At 44.0% G+C, this 15,117-nt stretch overlaps 1 protein-coding gene across 1 annotated transcript in view; it reads left to right on the top strand.

The window, feature by feature from the left end:
* The window catches only part of RAD9B (RAD9 checkpoint clamp component B), a gene marked incomplete at its 5' end in the record, with an annotated part of 711,521 nt that overhangs the window by 70,385 nt on the left and 626,019 nt on the right, over positions 1 to 15,117 (top strand). The window contains one exon of the mRNA XM_085632854.1: positions 14,132 to 14,202. Within this exon, the coding sequence (XP_085488980.1) occupies positions 14,132 to 14,202 (71 nt within the window). The remainder of the gene's footprint in view (positions 1 to 14,131; positions 14,203 to 15,117) is intronic.

Genomic DNA, 15,117 nt, shown 5'->3' on the forward strand with positions numbered 1-15,117 from the left:
CATGTGGGTGGATCCATAAGAGAATCCTTCAAAGTCAGCAAAAATACATGGCAGAGATGCGCGCGCAGCCGCATGACGTGTGATTGACGTGTAACTAGAGGGTGAAGGGAACTTGACATTTAGCCCTATATGAGGAGACAGAAGTCTGGGGTGTCAGGACAACCTAGTCCTAAATCATATCTAATATCTTGTGTTTAAGGAACTATATTATCTGGAAGGAAAGGTCTTCTCGGACAGATCCTATTCTATACTGACTGCTAGTGCGTGTACAAGCGTCTAAGTGTCTACATGAGATGCGAGGGGGCATGGGCCTACCATGGTAACGAAAGGCATGAATTACTTGCACGGAGACAGTAAGGCCGGGCCCTTTGCTCTGCAGCTAGAGGGATGTTTACCTAAGCTACTAGACAAGAATGCATTTCTTGAGGAGCGGAACAGATAACTTGAAGGCTGAATACAGTTTTGGCAGGCAACAGGCCGGGCTAGGCACCGTTAGCCGCGCAGGAAGTAAGACAAAGTTCATGGATACAGATGCAGGTCCAGGCTGGAGCATTCAGAGGCAGAAGCAGAAAAAAGCTCGATGGCAGAATTCAGGGCCTACCTTGCCAGAGCTGGAAAACGTGAAAAGTATACCATACAAAGACGGTGGCAAGGCATACTTAGGAACGGAATATCTGGCCCATTCATGGCAGATATGAAAGAGTACATATTAACGTTGGACACAATTGTATTTGCGTCTTCATAGCTTGAAGTGGAGGGAACATACATGTACTTGTAGCATGTACATGGAGCCGTTGGGGTCTAGATAGGGGACACAATTGACCATAAAAATTCATATTTCCTCATTCCCTCCTTGTCCCCTACGGACGCTCATGAAATGTCGATCTTCAGAAATCCATCAATCTGTTCATGTAACATCATTTGCTCTTCTTTCTTCTTCCGGGATCTTGAATGAAAACTTGAACGTGGAATACACGATGTGGCACACAGGCCGCAAATCGCTGGTCCACATTGTAGACATAGGCAGCAACTGAATACTATGAGAAGGCCAATACCTAGGAAGGATAGGACTTTCCATCCCCAGGCTGACAACACGCTCCAGAACCAACCGGACCATGTCCAATTGCCTGCATTCTGATGTATCTGGTTTGCAATCTTGTGAAGACGAGTTATAGCTTTATATACAGATGGCGCGTTTTCTGGGATGAAAACACAGCAACTTGATCCGATGACCCTACAAGCTCCGCCCCTATCTGCTAGGATGACGTCAAGGACAAGACGATTTTGGAGAACAACAATCCGCATCGCAGACTGCTCCTCTGTTAAGTTGCCTAGGGCAGAGGTAGTTTCATTCACTACTGCTTCAAGGGTTCTAGTTAATCTACGTATCAGTTTACTGTTTGAGACAACACCTATGTAAGGAAAGAGACCTTTATTGAAGTCTGTATATTGTTCCCATGCTGTTTCGGTGTAGTCAACAATCGGGATATCTCTCTGGGGTCTATGGTGTACTAGATTGGTATTTCTATGATAATCAGGAGGGGCTAGGAAAACAGGTGGCAGAAGGAATGCAATGTAACAGGTACCATCCCAATCTAGGGGTAGGCGTATATATGCGGTGTGACCACAGATGAAGTAGGAATGACGGGAAGCTCTAAATGTAGACTTGGCCTTATCACTGAATTCGATCACAGTAGTACATTTACTATGACCCAGGCATACTGAACCATTCTTTCTTACACATAATTCACCTTTGACTGGTAATACGGACATAGCAGGCAAGACTAGTGTAGCTTCAGATTCAACATTTAGAATCATGAGGTTAAGTGTAAAGTTACCTAATCCATATACTTCATTTTCTAGGTCAGTTCCTGTTCTTTTGGGAAGTCCCTCCTTGTTAGGATAACAGGCTTTAAGCAAAACTAAGTTCAGGTTTCCCCATACCCAGTTGCTCTGGTAAACTACAGTGTTTGAATCTAAAGAGTTAATCAAACTAAACCATGCTCCACAGGAACCATTGTGTGTGAACGGATACGGAAAGAGAGGCAGAACTCCTTTGTATTTCTGATAGGGAGGGAGTCGGCCACATATCCAACAATTTGTAGCGTTGCTGGTCTGATGGAAATGATGTAACATACTAATGAATGTGTTGTTGCGCAGCGCAAATCTATAGGACAACTCATGTGGGGGTAGTTCACTAAAAGAATGTTCGGCAGTAACATTATAAGCACGCTTGAAAATAGGATAATACATGTGTAACAGTATACTTGCAGCAATAATAAAAAGACTTAGAAAAAACATAATCAACAATGTCACTATACAGTGACTATGAAGTGATTTACAGTATGCATGTTTCTTGAGCTGTTTCTGTCTATTTCTCTCTCTCATTCGGTCTAGAGGATACATGTCAAAGACTTAATTCAACCGATTCACCTTGGAGAGGACTTAAACAATCGAATTGTCTGACTTGCTAGACCTTAGTTTCAGTTTATAGTTTTGAGATTCGGTCCTTTCAACCAGGGGGAGTTTTGAATCAGTCTCTGGAAGGGGGCAGGGCTGAGAGTTCAGATCGGATGGTAGTCCATGAAATTTCTTGATATGACTCGAGTGTAACCAACCCTTGCGACCTTCGACCTTCACTGCTGTCCTCGTCGTTAGAAGAACCAGCTTTGGTTGTAGCCAGCGAGGCTCCAACGGGCTCCTCCTGTCGAAGTTTCTGACGAGAACTAGGTCCCCCGGAACCACTTCATGGGGCTTTACCTCGGTGTTGTCGGGAAAGGCTGCAGCTACCTGTGAACGGCAAGATTGTAGTGCAGACATCAAGGAAGCAAGGTAATCTGCCAGCATATTACAATCAACATCAGTTATTTTACGAGGTATAGGCGTCCCCCACATATTTGGTGGCCTACCGAAGACCACCTCGTACGGGGATAGCCCTGTGCGAGAATGTGCTACCATTCTCATGTAAAATAGTGCAACCGGTAAGGCTACTATCCAGTCGACACCTTTCTCTCTACAGATTTTAGAAAGTCGTATTTTCAGGGTCTGATTATGACGTTCCACGAGACCTGCTGCCTCGGGATGTCGGACACAGTGGAATTTCCATTGATAGCCTAACAAGAGTGAAATGTGTTTCATTAGCTCGGATGAGAACGGCTGGCCATTATCTGAGTACACGATACGGGGCAAACCATACCGTGGGAAGAATTCACGAACTAATTGTTTGGCAGTAGTCGGGGCAGTGTAATCTGAGACGGGATACGCCTCTGTCCAACGGGAAAGAGCGCATACAACTACGAGGACATATTTGAATCCTCGACATCGTTCCATCTGGATATAATCCATCTGGAGGACTTCAAAAGGGTGATCGGGAGGTTGAAATCCACCCTGCTCTACAGGTACGCCTTTACCTGGATTGAACTGACAACAAATCATACAAGTTCGGACTTTCTGTTTGGCTGCAGCTCGTAAGTGTTTGTTGAACCAAATGTGTTGAATACTGTCTAACATAGCTTTTTCTCCTAGATGTGCTGGACTATGTATTGTGTTAATGATAACTTGAACCATTGAGTCGGGGAGAAACCATATAGATTTTCCCTTCGTCATCCATCCCTGATCTGTTTGGATCCCTCCTAATTCAGTCCATTTCTTTATTTCCTCTGGTGTAGCATGTGTCTGTATGTCAATTACATCAAGGGCGGGATCCTTAACTGTCATGCAGTGTGTCGGCGTTGGAACTATTGTCTTTGTCAAGTCAGTTGCATGAGTCTGATTCTGTGCTGTTTGCTTAGCTGTTCGGTCTGCTAGGTCGTTACCCTGGGAAATAATATCGGTGACTTTTGTATGGGCCTTGCACTTCATGATAGATATTGAAGTAGGTAGATGTATTGCATCTAATAGAGCTTGAATGAGGGGACCGTGTTGAATGTTGGCACCGTGAGAAGTCAAATAACCTCTCTCTCGCCAAAGGACTCCGAAGTCGTGTACAACTCCGAATGCATAACGTGAATCTGTGTATATGTTAACTTTTCTATTCTTGGCTTGAATACAGGCTTGTGTCAGAGCAATAAGCTCTGCTGCTTGAGCTGATAATGTGTCGATACAATTTGTTTCAATGACTTCGGTGTCTGTCGTGACTGCATAAGCGGCCACTAACTTTCCTGTACTTGTTCTCATACATGAACCATCTACATAAAGTGTCAGGTCTGGATCTGGTAATGGGACATCTGTCAAGTCTTGTCTGGGTTTCGTCGTAATAGTAATGACTTCAATACAATCATGTGCCAGTGGGTCTGTTCCACTTAATGGCAAAAGTGTGGCAGGATTTAATGTACTACAACGTCTGATTTCTATGTGTGGCTGAAACAATGTGAGTTCGTAACCTGTCAGTCGTGCTATAGTCAAGTGTTGTGTCTGTGTCCGGTTCAAGAGAACTTCTACTGCATGTGGTACCTGTACTGTCAATTGATGTCCTAATACTATGGAATCACTTTGTCTAATCGCTAGAGCTGTTGCTGCAACTGATTTCAGACACACAGGAAGAGCTTGAGCTACGGGATCTAATGTGCTAGAAAAGTAAGCACATGGCTTGTGTGATCCTGCTTGTTCCTGCGTGAGTACTGACAAAGCAGTACCTTCACGTTCTGTAACAAAGAGTGTAAAAGGCTTACTGTAACATGGTGTCGCTAAAACAGGTGCTTGGCATAAAGCTTTCTTTAAGTCTTCAAAAGCTTGTGTATGTTCTGGAGTCCAAGGGAGGACAGTCGATGTCGCTGCCTCCTGGGTTGTCAACTGAATGAGTGGTTTAGCTAAAAATGCATATTGGGGAATCCACTGCCTGCAATACGAAGTGAGGCCTATGAAGGCCCGTACCTCCTTTTGTGTCTTGGGTGGTGGCATGTTTACAATTAACTGGATACGGTCAGGTGTGAGCTGTCTCCCCCATTTGGACAGCAAGTGCCCTAGGTACACAACTTGCTGGGCACAAAATTGCAGCTTTGAAGGGGACACCTTGTGCCCCTTGTCGGCTAGGAAATGTAAAACCGTCAGTGATGCTTTTTCACATTCGGGTTCGCTTCGGGCGGTGATCAGCAGATCATCGACATACTGAAGCAGTGCAGTGTTAACAGGCATGTGGATACTGTCAAGTTGTCTTTTCAGTGCTTGGCTGTAGATGCTAGGACTTTCTGTAAATCCTTGAGGTGCGCGTGCGAATTTAAAACTTCGTCCATTTAAACTGAATCCGAACAAATATTGGCTTTCCGGATCGATAGGGACGCTAAAGAAGGCGTTCTTGAGGTCAATTACAGTAAAGAACGTTGCCTCTGAATCAATAGCTGTCAGTAATGAAGAGATATCTGGGACCACGGGATATTGTGGTACAATGCATTTATTCAATTCTCGCAGATCAATAACTAATCAATATACTGGGGGTGCTTTTGGATCTGTTCGTTTAAGAATCGGAATAATCGGAGAATTGCATACATTGGAGTCGGTTTCTACATCACTCCTTGTGCAATGAGCTCGTCAATGATTTGCAGTAAAGCCACTACAGCATCTGGCGGTAGCTTGTATTGTCGCATTCGTGGTAGTACCACTCCTGCTTTGAGTGTGACTCGATATGGTGTAATGTGCATACAACCTACATCAGTGGGGCCTTGTGCCCATAAATGTGCAGGTAGATTCTGTAACCGGTGATCCATGTCTCTAGACACGTAGTGACCTTTAAAGTCACGCAAAAATAGTCGTACTCCGTCCGGAGAACAACATATTATAGCTCCTAGAGCTTTCAATGTTTTTATACCTAACAAGTTTTCTGGACATGATTTCGTAAGCAATAGATCTGTAGTCCGTGTTAATGGACCGACTGTAAATGCAAGTGGTTGTGATACTTCGTTAATAGTGGGCTTTCCTGAAAAACCAAGGGAAATATTTTGTGAGCCTGAGAGGGGTGCCCCTGGGACTTCATCGTGACTTATAGTTGTTCTGCTTGCCCCTGTATCAAGTAGAAACTTTCTGTCTTTCCCTAATACTTGACTCTGTACATAAGGACCCTCTTGATCTACAGGAACCTCAATAAGGGGTAAGCCAACTTCCCTCTCTAGGCTATTTCATGTGTAGCGCTGATACTCTGGATAGTCATTTTGTGCATACTGGTACATCTGTTGTGTCGCTTGCATAGGCTGTATATTCTGAGGTACTTGTTGTTGGATCTGATCCTGTCTAGGCGGACGTGGTCTCTCCTTGGTTTTACCCGTGGAGATATTATGTTTCAGAACTGCACAATCGTTTATATAATGACCTGGCTGTTTACAATAGTTGCATGTCCCTTTAACGGGAACCGCTGAATTACTGGACTGTGTCGCACCCTTTTTATGACCGTCAGCTGGAACTGACTGAGCGACAAGCATTTTCATTTTCGTGTCTTTCATACGTCTTTGTTCGTGTTCTTGTTCTTCTCTAATTCTATTCTGGTGATATTGTAACATTTGTAACATTTGTGAAGGAGTGTTAGCTTGCCAAGTGCTCTCAACTTTCAATACTCTGTTTTTAACCTGCGGCAGGGAATTCTCGACTAGTTTTGTTACAAAAAGGTGTGGATATGACTCACTATTTGCTTTCAGGCCGCTATTAATACCAAAACATTTTTCAAATCGGGAATAAAAATCACTAGTGTCTTCCTCGGGTTTCTGTTTACAAGCTGAGATTGCTCCCCAATCTTCCTTTTTCGTAGTTAATAAACGTGGCAATACTTGTACTAATAAACCTGGCAACGCTTTTGTTTTGTCCCCAAGCCCTACGCCTGCAGTTCTGCTATTTTCTTCAGTTTCTAATGCGGTCCAATCAATCTTTTGGTCTCCCACCTCCCATTCTTTTTCCTTGAGTTTCTCATAAATACCGGCAGGCAATAATACTTTCAATATTTTCATAATGTCAGGATAGGTATAATCACCCATGAGTAACATGTCCTTTAGTTCACGGTGAAAACCTGCTGGATCTTTGTCATGGCTGGGCACTAATTTTTTCATTTCCAATAGTTCTATTTTAGTTATGGGCGTGTACACAAACACGCGTCTAAACGTATTGTCATCATTTCTCACTGGGTGTACTTCGCGTAGGGGATTCTGTCTGTCTATGTAATACGTTTTTCTCTCCATGGAAGGAGCTGGATCATGTTCAGGACACAAAAAGGCACTATATCTATGTCTGTATTCTAGAATTACTTTAATTAGATCGGTACCTAAACCTCTCCATTTGTTCATGAGTAGTTCTATCAATATGTCAGGTAGGGGACCAGGATCGGAGTGTTGGCCTTTATATAATATAAGGAGATGTTGTATCATGTATATACTAGCTAAACGCTGTTCGTCTGGGGCGAGATTCAGAAACGTGTGTGCTAGCGCATCCTCACTGTATTTTTCAGAGCTGTCAGCCCATTGTACTGCTGACCTGGCTAATTCTTGTTCATCCATAGAATCGAGCACATGGTACCCCCTTCGTTCTCGAAGTGATTTATCAGTAGCCTGGAATAAGTGTTCAGGGCTCCTTGGATTTGTAATGACTGTTTGAAAAATTCTGTTACATTCTGGATGTATCGGACGTATTGTTTTATTAAAAGATCTTCCTTTTCCTACATTTGGCTATCATTTGTTTAGCTGGTAATTCAAATTGTCCTGTGTTCATTTCTGACTGTTCCTCCTCCTCTTCTTCTGATTCAGTTTTATCTGCTTCTACTCTGCTTTCATGTATTCGTTCTACTTCTTTTCTGATCCTTCGGCACATGGCTTCTATACACTTCTGTTTATCATGTCTCCCATCTGTTATATTCTGACCCCATTTGGTAAGTGCTTGCATTTCCTCCGAATCTACCTCAGGCCTATCTCTGTTTCTGATCAAACAGTTTATGAAAAAGCGTAACAATAATTTTTGTATGTCTACTTTCTGGTATTCCATGGCTTCGGCAATACTTTCAGGACCTTGCCCTGTTTGGATAAAGCGATATATTTTGTCTAGATGTTCAACCATTCCTGGTAACGTCATTAAATATTGTGCAGCTCGTCGCAAACGTACTGAAGACAGCATCATTCTGTCGTGTTTTCCTGGCACTGGATCATATCTACAATCGGAAAGAGGCTCGTTTAATATATTGTCTGATATTCTTTGGGGTGTACGTTGATATGCTAAATCCCTATAAGTCAATCTAGTTGTTGGCGGTGGCGTGGAAAAACCTCCTGTCGCACCTCCTGAGGTGCCAAGTCCAAAAGGATTTGTTGGGTGTAGGGTAGAGAGTGTGGGTGCAGGAAGGACTGTAGAAACAGATGGAATGGTTAGAACTTGAGTAGGAGTTTGTTGCTGCGGAGGTGAGTGCAGCTGATTTTGGGGTTGAGCGTCGTTAACGGGTGGTGTGCGTGGCTGCGCACCATTAGCATATTCGGGGGCTGCATCGTCTAAATAGGAAGAAAGGAAAATGTCTTTTGCGGTCTTGGGATGTACTTTAATCGGGAGTAACGGAGGTGGCAGATCTTTTGGTACCTCCAAGGTGGCCTTAGGCAAACCTTCGGCCAGAAGAGGATACATACCATTCATAAGAGTGTTTCGTTGTCTGTCTACTTGTTCTGTTTTTACTCGGGTACCTTCGTCAATTAATATGTTTTCTCGGGCCTTTTCTGAATCTTCCCTACTTTTCTCTTCCTTTCTGAGCGCTTTCTCTGTGCGCCTATGCGATTCTTTACGTCAAAGTTCAATGGCATCTTTCTGTGACTGTCTGGCTTTCTTTTTCCATAACGCTTCTTCTATTCTCATGATGCAATCTGCATCTCATGTTCCAGCAGCGGGCCATCTCTGACTCTCTGCTAAATCCTTGGTGTAGTCCACCCATAGATCAAGATATAATACGGCATCTAGGCCATGTTTATGGTACATAAAGTACCCTGGAGTGTCCCTAGATGGGATGGGAACAGCTTCCTCGAGTATCCCTTTTCTAGTTTTTATCTGTCTTAATTTTGAAAATAACGGCATCTTGAACCTTGTTACTTAATTCTTACTCGGTCTTGAACATAATAATTACAATAAACACAATAATGAAGATCAAACAATCACTCATACCACGACATTTAAAACATACCAAAACATTTTAGAACGAACAATAATAATTAGAATAAAACTAGTTAACTGCATAATACTAAATATACTGTATGTACTGCTAAACAGCACAGATACACTGCTAAAACAGTGCAGACCAGGTCTGTGTACCCAGACCCGTCTTGACCGGCACAAACTAATGTGCACGTCTAGATGCGTCCTCAGCAACGGTACTCACCGGGAAGCACGGAACGGAAGGCCTCGGAAGTCTGGACTGGACTAGACCAAACTGGACTGGACTGGACTCGTGACTTAGATACTTCGGAACTTCGGAATCTGGTGGGCCTCTGTATACCTCGGATCTTGCTCTCTCAGCTAGGCTCTGGTCGGGATTCTCCGCACTCCTCACCGCCTCGTCTGGGTGTTGATCGCAGCCTCAGTCGCCCCCGTTGGCCTGAGGGAGATACAGGAAATCCTGCGGGTACGCGTAATTGTCCGTCCGGCTGTGGCAGGAGACCGGGTCTGCAACGCACCTCCGGCGCGTGGGGTGTGAGAGGTGTCCCTGTTCGGGCGCCAATTATGTGGTAAATTTAAATTACCTAGACTTAATTTATGCGGTAAAATACAATACGAATAACTCAGTAAAAATAAGAGGCAGAATCCGTGGTATTCGAGGGTATAATAGGGAATTTATTCCTTACAAAGGAACGATGGTTCGAACCAGGCAATCGAGTTCCGTCACCACGAAGGTTCAGGAAGGGATCAGCAATACATTATTGGCAGGTTAAAGCATATATAGTAATGCATTACAGTAAAGACAGATGCAGGAGGCGTAACAGCTGATAAGAATACACATACGTAATAGAAAAGGCGTTACAACAGGCGTGCATAGAGGCGTATACTAAAAACGTCATTATGATGATGACACATGTGGGTGGATCCATAAGAGAATCCTGCAAAGTCAGCAAAAATACATGGCAGAGATGCGCGCGCAGCCGCATGACGTGTGATTGACGTGTAACTAGAGGGTGAAGGGAACTTGACATTTAGCCCTATATGAGGAGACAGAAGTCTGGGGTGTCAGGACAACCTAGTCCTAAATCATATCTAATATCTTGTGTTTAAGGAACTATATTATCTGGAAGGAAAGGTCTTCTCGGACAGATCCTATTCTATACTGACTGCTAGTGCGTGTACAAGCGTCTAAGTGTCTACATGAGATGCGAGGGGGCATGGGCCTACCATGGTAACGAAAGGCATGAATTACTTGCACGGAGACAGTAAGGCCGGGCCCTTTGCTCTGCAGCTAGAGGGATGTTTACCTAAGCTACTAGACAAGAATGCATTTCTTGAGGAGCGGAACAGATAACTTGAAGGCTGAATACAGTTTTGGCAGGCAACAGGCCGGGCTAGGCACCGTTAGCCGCGCAGGAAGTAAGACAAAGTTCATGGATACAGATGCAGGTCCAGGCTGGAGCATTCAGAGGCAGAAGCAGGGAAAAGCTCGATGGCAGAATTCAGGGCCTACCTTGCCAGAGCTGGAAAACGTGAAAAGTATACCATACAAAGACGGTGGCAAGGCATACTTAGGAACGGAATATCTGGCCCATTCATGGCAGATATGAAAGAGTACATATTAACGTTGGACACAATTGTATTTGCGTCTTCATAGCTTGAAGTGGAGGGAACATACATGTACTTGTAGCATGTACATGGAGCCGTTGGGGTCTAGATAGGGGACACAATTGACCATAAAAATTCATATTTCCTCACATATGCAAATCAGTCTTGACCCTGCGACCAATGGGAACAGTCTAGCCCGAACTGCCAGGCCAGGTTGTCCCTGGACTGGAAACAAGCATCCTAGTACCAGTTTTGGGGTTTTACCCCTCATCAGCCAGGATAGCTTGACTCCAGTGGCATGGAGAGCACGGACCGACAATTGATGGACAGAATGCGGAACAATGTCATACATTCACCCCAGTTCAGAGATCTGGGCCTGAATCCATCGTTTTTTTGCTCACCATGCCAGGGAGGACTTGGCCTTGCAGTTCGGGCTGGACTGTGGTATTATGGTCCCCAGTTCTGCTGCCATCCCATAATTAAATGTTCATGCATGTGCATTGGTACTTGAGGCTTCTGCACTGATACCTCCAGGGGCAGTGGATCTAACATGAGACGATCTGTTGGACACCATGGTGGTCTCCTGAGATGCTGCAGAGGATGTGGTCTCTAGGAATGAGGAGAGCCTTTTACCAAGCATATCGCTCTCTCCCCTTCCATCTGTGGCCATGGTAATGAATGATGCCTCCATCCTAGGGTGGGGAGGCCATCTGGAGATCAGCGGTTTCTGGTATCCAGAGAAGCCGGTGCTTCATATCAACCTGATAGAGCTGCAGCAGACAATATGGCTGGAGCTCATGGCCTTCCTCCCCTCTATTTACGTTTCGTCTGTCCAGATCTTGATGAAGAATACGACCACAATATGGTATATAAACTAGCAAAGGGGATTGGAATTCCACTGCGTTGAGGCTGTGATCCTGGGCACAATGTCCAGGGATCTGTTTGATAGTCAATTACCTGGTGGGTCTTTAACGTTTAGAACCAACAACCTCAGCCAGCATTATCTTGCCAATTATAAGTGACATCTTCCATCGGACTTAGTCCTGGATATCTTTTCCCTGTGGGGTATACTCTTCACGTGGTCTTGTTCACCTCCTCAGAAAATGTTCAGTGGCAGCATTTCAGCGACCTCCTGTATAGGTTTAGGGGAGCCTTGGGGAACACATTTCAGTTGAGGTGGAACTTTCAGCTGGTGTGTGTATTTCCCATCATATCCTTTGTTCCTCAAATTCTGAGGAAGATTCACTAAGACAAGGCCCAAGTCATCTTTATTGTGTGTGGTACGCAGGCCTTTTACACCTCTCCCTCTTTCTTTTACTTTGACTACCTCTTAGGTTGAATCTTCCTCTCAGCCATGGGGGATGATTCTTCACCCCAATTTTCAGTCTCCATGTTCATGCCTCGAGATTGAGGAGGGACATATAAGCTCCTTTCAGCTGCCACATTAGGTGGGGGACACCATCTTATTAGCCTGCCACCCCTCCACAAAATCTGTGTGTTCTGGGTGATTGAACAGCTTTATCTTGCTATTTCTTACAACAACGTAGATCCTGCTGAGCCCAATGTCAGAGGTCCACCGGTTTGCAGTCGCTGGCTCAGAGAGCGTGTACAGTGAGCACTGTCAAAGGTTATTTGACAGGGTTGTTGGCATTGCTCTGTCTCCCAGACCAAACTTCCCTGTACATGTCCCTTATTGTCATGTGATCTCTTAAAGTGTTGACCATTTTGTCTCCCCAACTCCTTATTTATTCCCCGGTGGGACCTAAACCTTATTCTCACCTTTTTGATGGGGTCTCTGTTATAGCACCTTCACAGTTGTGTTTGTTGAGAATAAGGACTGCCTTTTTGGTTGCGATTACTTCGGCATGGTGGGTATGTGAGTTTCAGGTTCTGAGTGCCTGTCTGCCATTCCCACCCCGTTTTTCCCTAACAAGCTGTTATTGCAAGCCCATCGCCCTGGCATCCTCCTGTCCTCATTCGTATCCCAAAAAGGAGGAGGAGCAGCTGCATTGCCTGGAACCTACGTGTGCAGTCGTTTTTATCTTGACTGCACGAGGGATGTCATAGTGGACGAACAGCTCTTTGCTGGCTACTGTGGCAGTAGAAAGGGCAAAGTGGTCCAAAAGCAGAAATTATCCTGCTGGATCATCCTATGCATCAAAATGTGCTATGCCCTTACCAAAAAGGAACCACCTGAAGGAATTAGCGTGCACTCCACCAGCTCCAAGACATCATCTTTTGCTCTTGTGAGAGGTGTTCCTATCACAGAGATCTGTAAGGCAGTGACATGGGCGTGGCTGCACACATTCGCCAAACAATACTGTTAGGACTCTTAGGTGCGTAAGGACCGGCACTTTGCCAGAACTGTGCTGCTAGATTTCCACAACTACCGATCCATCAGCCCTACTCTTAGGAAGAAATTGCTTGGGACTCTATTCAACAGATGAGTAATCTGCAGGTAGGTATCCATCAGAAGAAACAGTTACCTTCAGTAGCAATATATCTGGTGGATTAACCTGCAGATTTCTCACCTATCCCACCCACCTACCCGTCTGATGGATGGAGGTGTAGGGAAATTATTAATAAGGCTCAAATTAGAGTTTGGCACTGCTCTGTATAGGATTGATGTTAATATATCTGTTTGCCTCGAAGGCACAAATAAATGGATAGAAACTGGCATTGTAACATCAGGGTGGGCGCTAAAAGGTTTCGGTGACGTCAGTGTGTGTCACTTCCTGCGCTAGCTCAAAGCCAGTGCCCCCTACCCCCATAGTAGAGCTTTGACGTTTCAGGGTGTAGCACCTGATGCCTAGAATTATTTACTAGGTAAAGAATCTGCCGGTGTATAGAGTATTCACCAGAAAGATCGTTGCCATAGCCATCCGAATTTGTAGGCGCACTGAAAATAATCTCACAGGCTGTCCATCGTGTGCAACTGGACTTTCCATGAAACTATCTACTGTTTTTTTCTGACTGATCAATAACTGTAACTAGCATTAATTGATAACATTGCACCCCCAAAAATTATTGTCTCTGGGCTGTCCATTGTGACATGTAATTTGTACTCTCTCATTGTGCATATAGGAGTTGCACTTGGACAAAATGTCCCCCCCCAAAAAAATCTTCTTGCACCTTGCCTGCACTTCGCTCTATGTTCTTGTCATAGTTTTTTCAGGGTGCAAATACCCTGCATATGGAGCCAAATTATACTGTATTTTTCTAAAATAAGCACATAAGGGATTAGACGCAGTTATGTCAAAGGCACAGTTCACCATTCTACTTAAACAGGATGAAGAATTGCCAAATACTCTGTCTTCACTGTTAAGTCTGAAATTTAAGGAGTCACTACCTTTAAAAAATGTGTTTACTTTTACCGTATGGCCAGCTGAACTACTTTGGTACAAATACTTTATTTTCTCTTTCACAGTGTTTGGGAGAGCAATCCATGCCCTTTCAAGAATTAGTGACGAGATGTGGTTTGACCCAATCGAAAAAGGTGTAAGTAAAAAATCGAGGCATGTTCAAATAGATTGTCAAAATGAGTGTAAGATGTTCGATTCAGATCCCTACTTTTTTGAGAGTTTTATTTTCACTTTCGTTCTTGAGAAGCATCATGGGTTCAATTATTACTGGATCATTCTATAACTGATTTTAGATGTTACTATAACCCTGGTTTACCCTTTTAAGCCATTTCACAGTTTTGATCCTCTTTCTTTTGCATTGTAAGGTTATCATGGAAAAAAGTATTGCTATAAGATGAATCACTGTATTGCATTAGGAACACATGGGAATTCTGCTCTTCCTTCCTAGTCTCCCAAAGTACTGATAGGAGGAAGAAGAATTTCTTTAAATAACACTGACCCACCAGGGCGACCCCCTTGGTGGCATGCTTCATCATAGGATTCTTCCCAATCCTGCTGCGGAAAAGGGGCGTGATACGACTGACGAATACGTGAGAGCACTGACAGTGTTAAGACCTCTCCTAATGAGAAATAATAGGATTGGGTGGGTTTAAGATAAAAGATTTTACTATACCTGGCTAGTAGGATTTATTTTTTTATTAGTACCTCTAACCGGTATAGTTAAAATTAGGGGAAAAGAAGAAACTCTATGGCGTGATGTCCCTGGGTTTCTTTGGGCAACTAGTTTCAAGCCCTACCCCTAGGCTTTTCTTCAGGACCTAGGAAAGCTAATTTCTGGTGCCACTCCTTAAGTATTAAAGTTCGCTGCATGTGGTATAGTAATCGAAAAAAATATATCAAGAGAATCATACATACAGCACCTAACTGGTCTGTTACTTGGAAAACTGCACAATGCAAACATTGCAAACATTCTCCCCCAGTCAAAAGATCTGGGTTAAATCCATCGTTCTTTTGCCCACGTCTGGGCATACCCATCCCACTAGGGTGGTAT

The sequence above is a fragment of the Triturus cristatus genome, chromosome 11 (genome assembly GCF_964204655.1).
Source record: "Triturus cristatus chromosome 11, aTriCri1.1, whole genome shotgun sequence".
Lineage (NCBI taxonomy): Eukaryota > Metazoa > Chordata > Amphibia > Caudata > Salamandridae > Triturus > Triturus cristatus.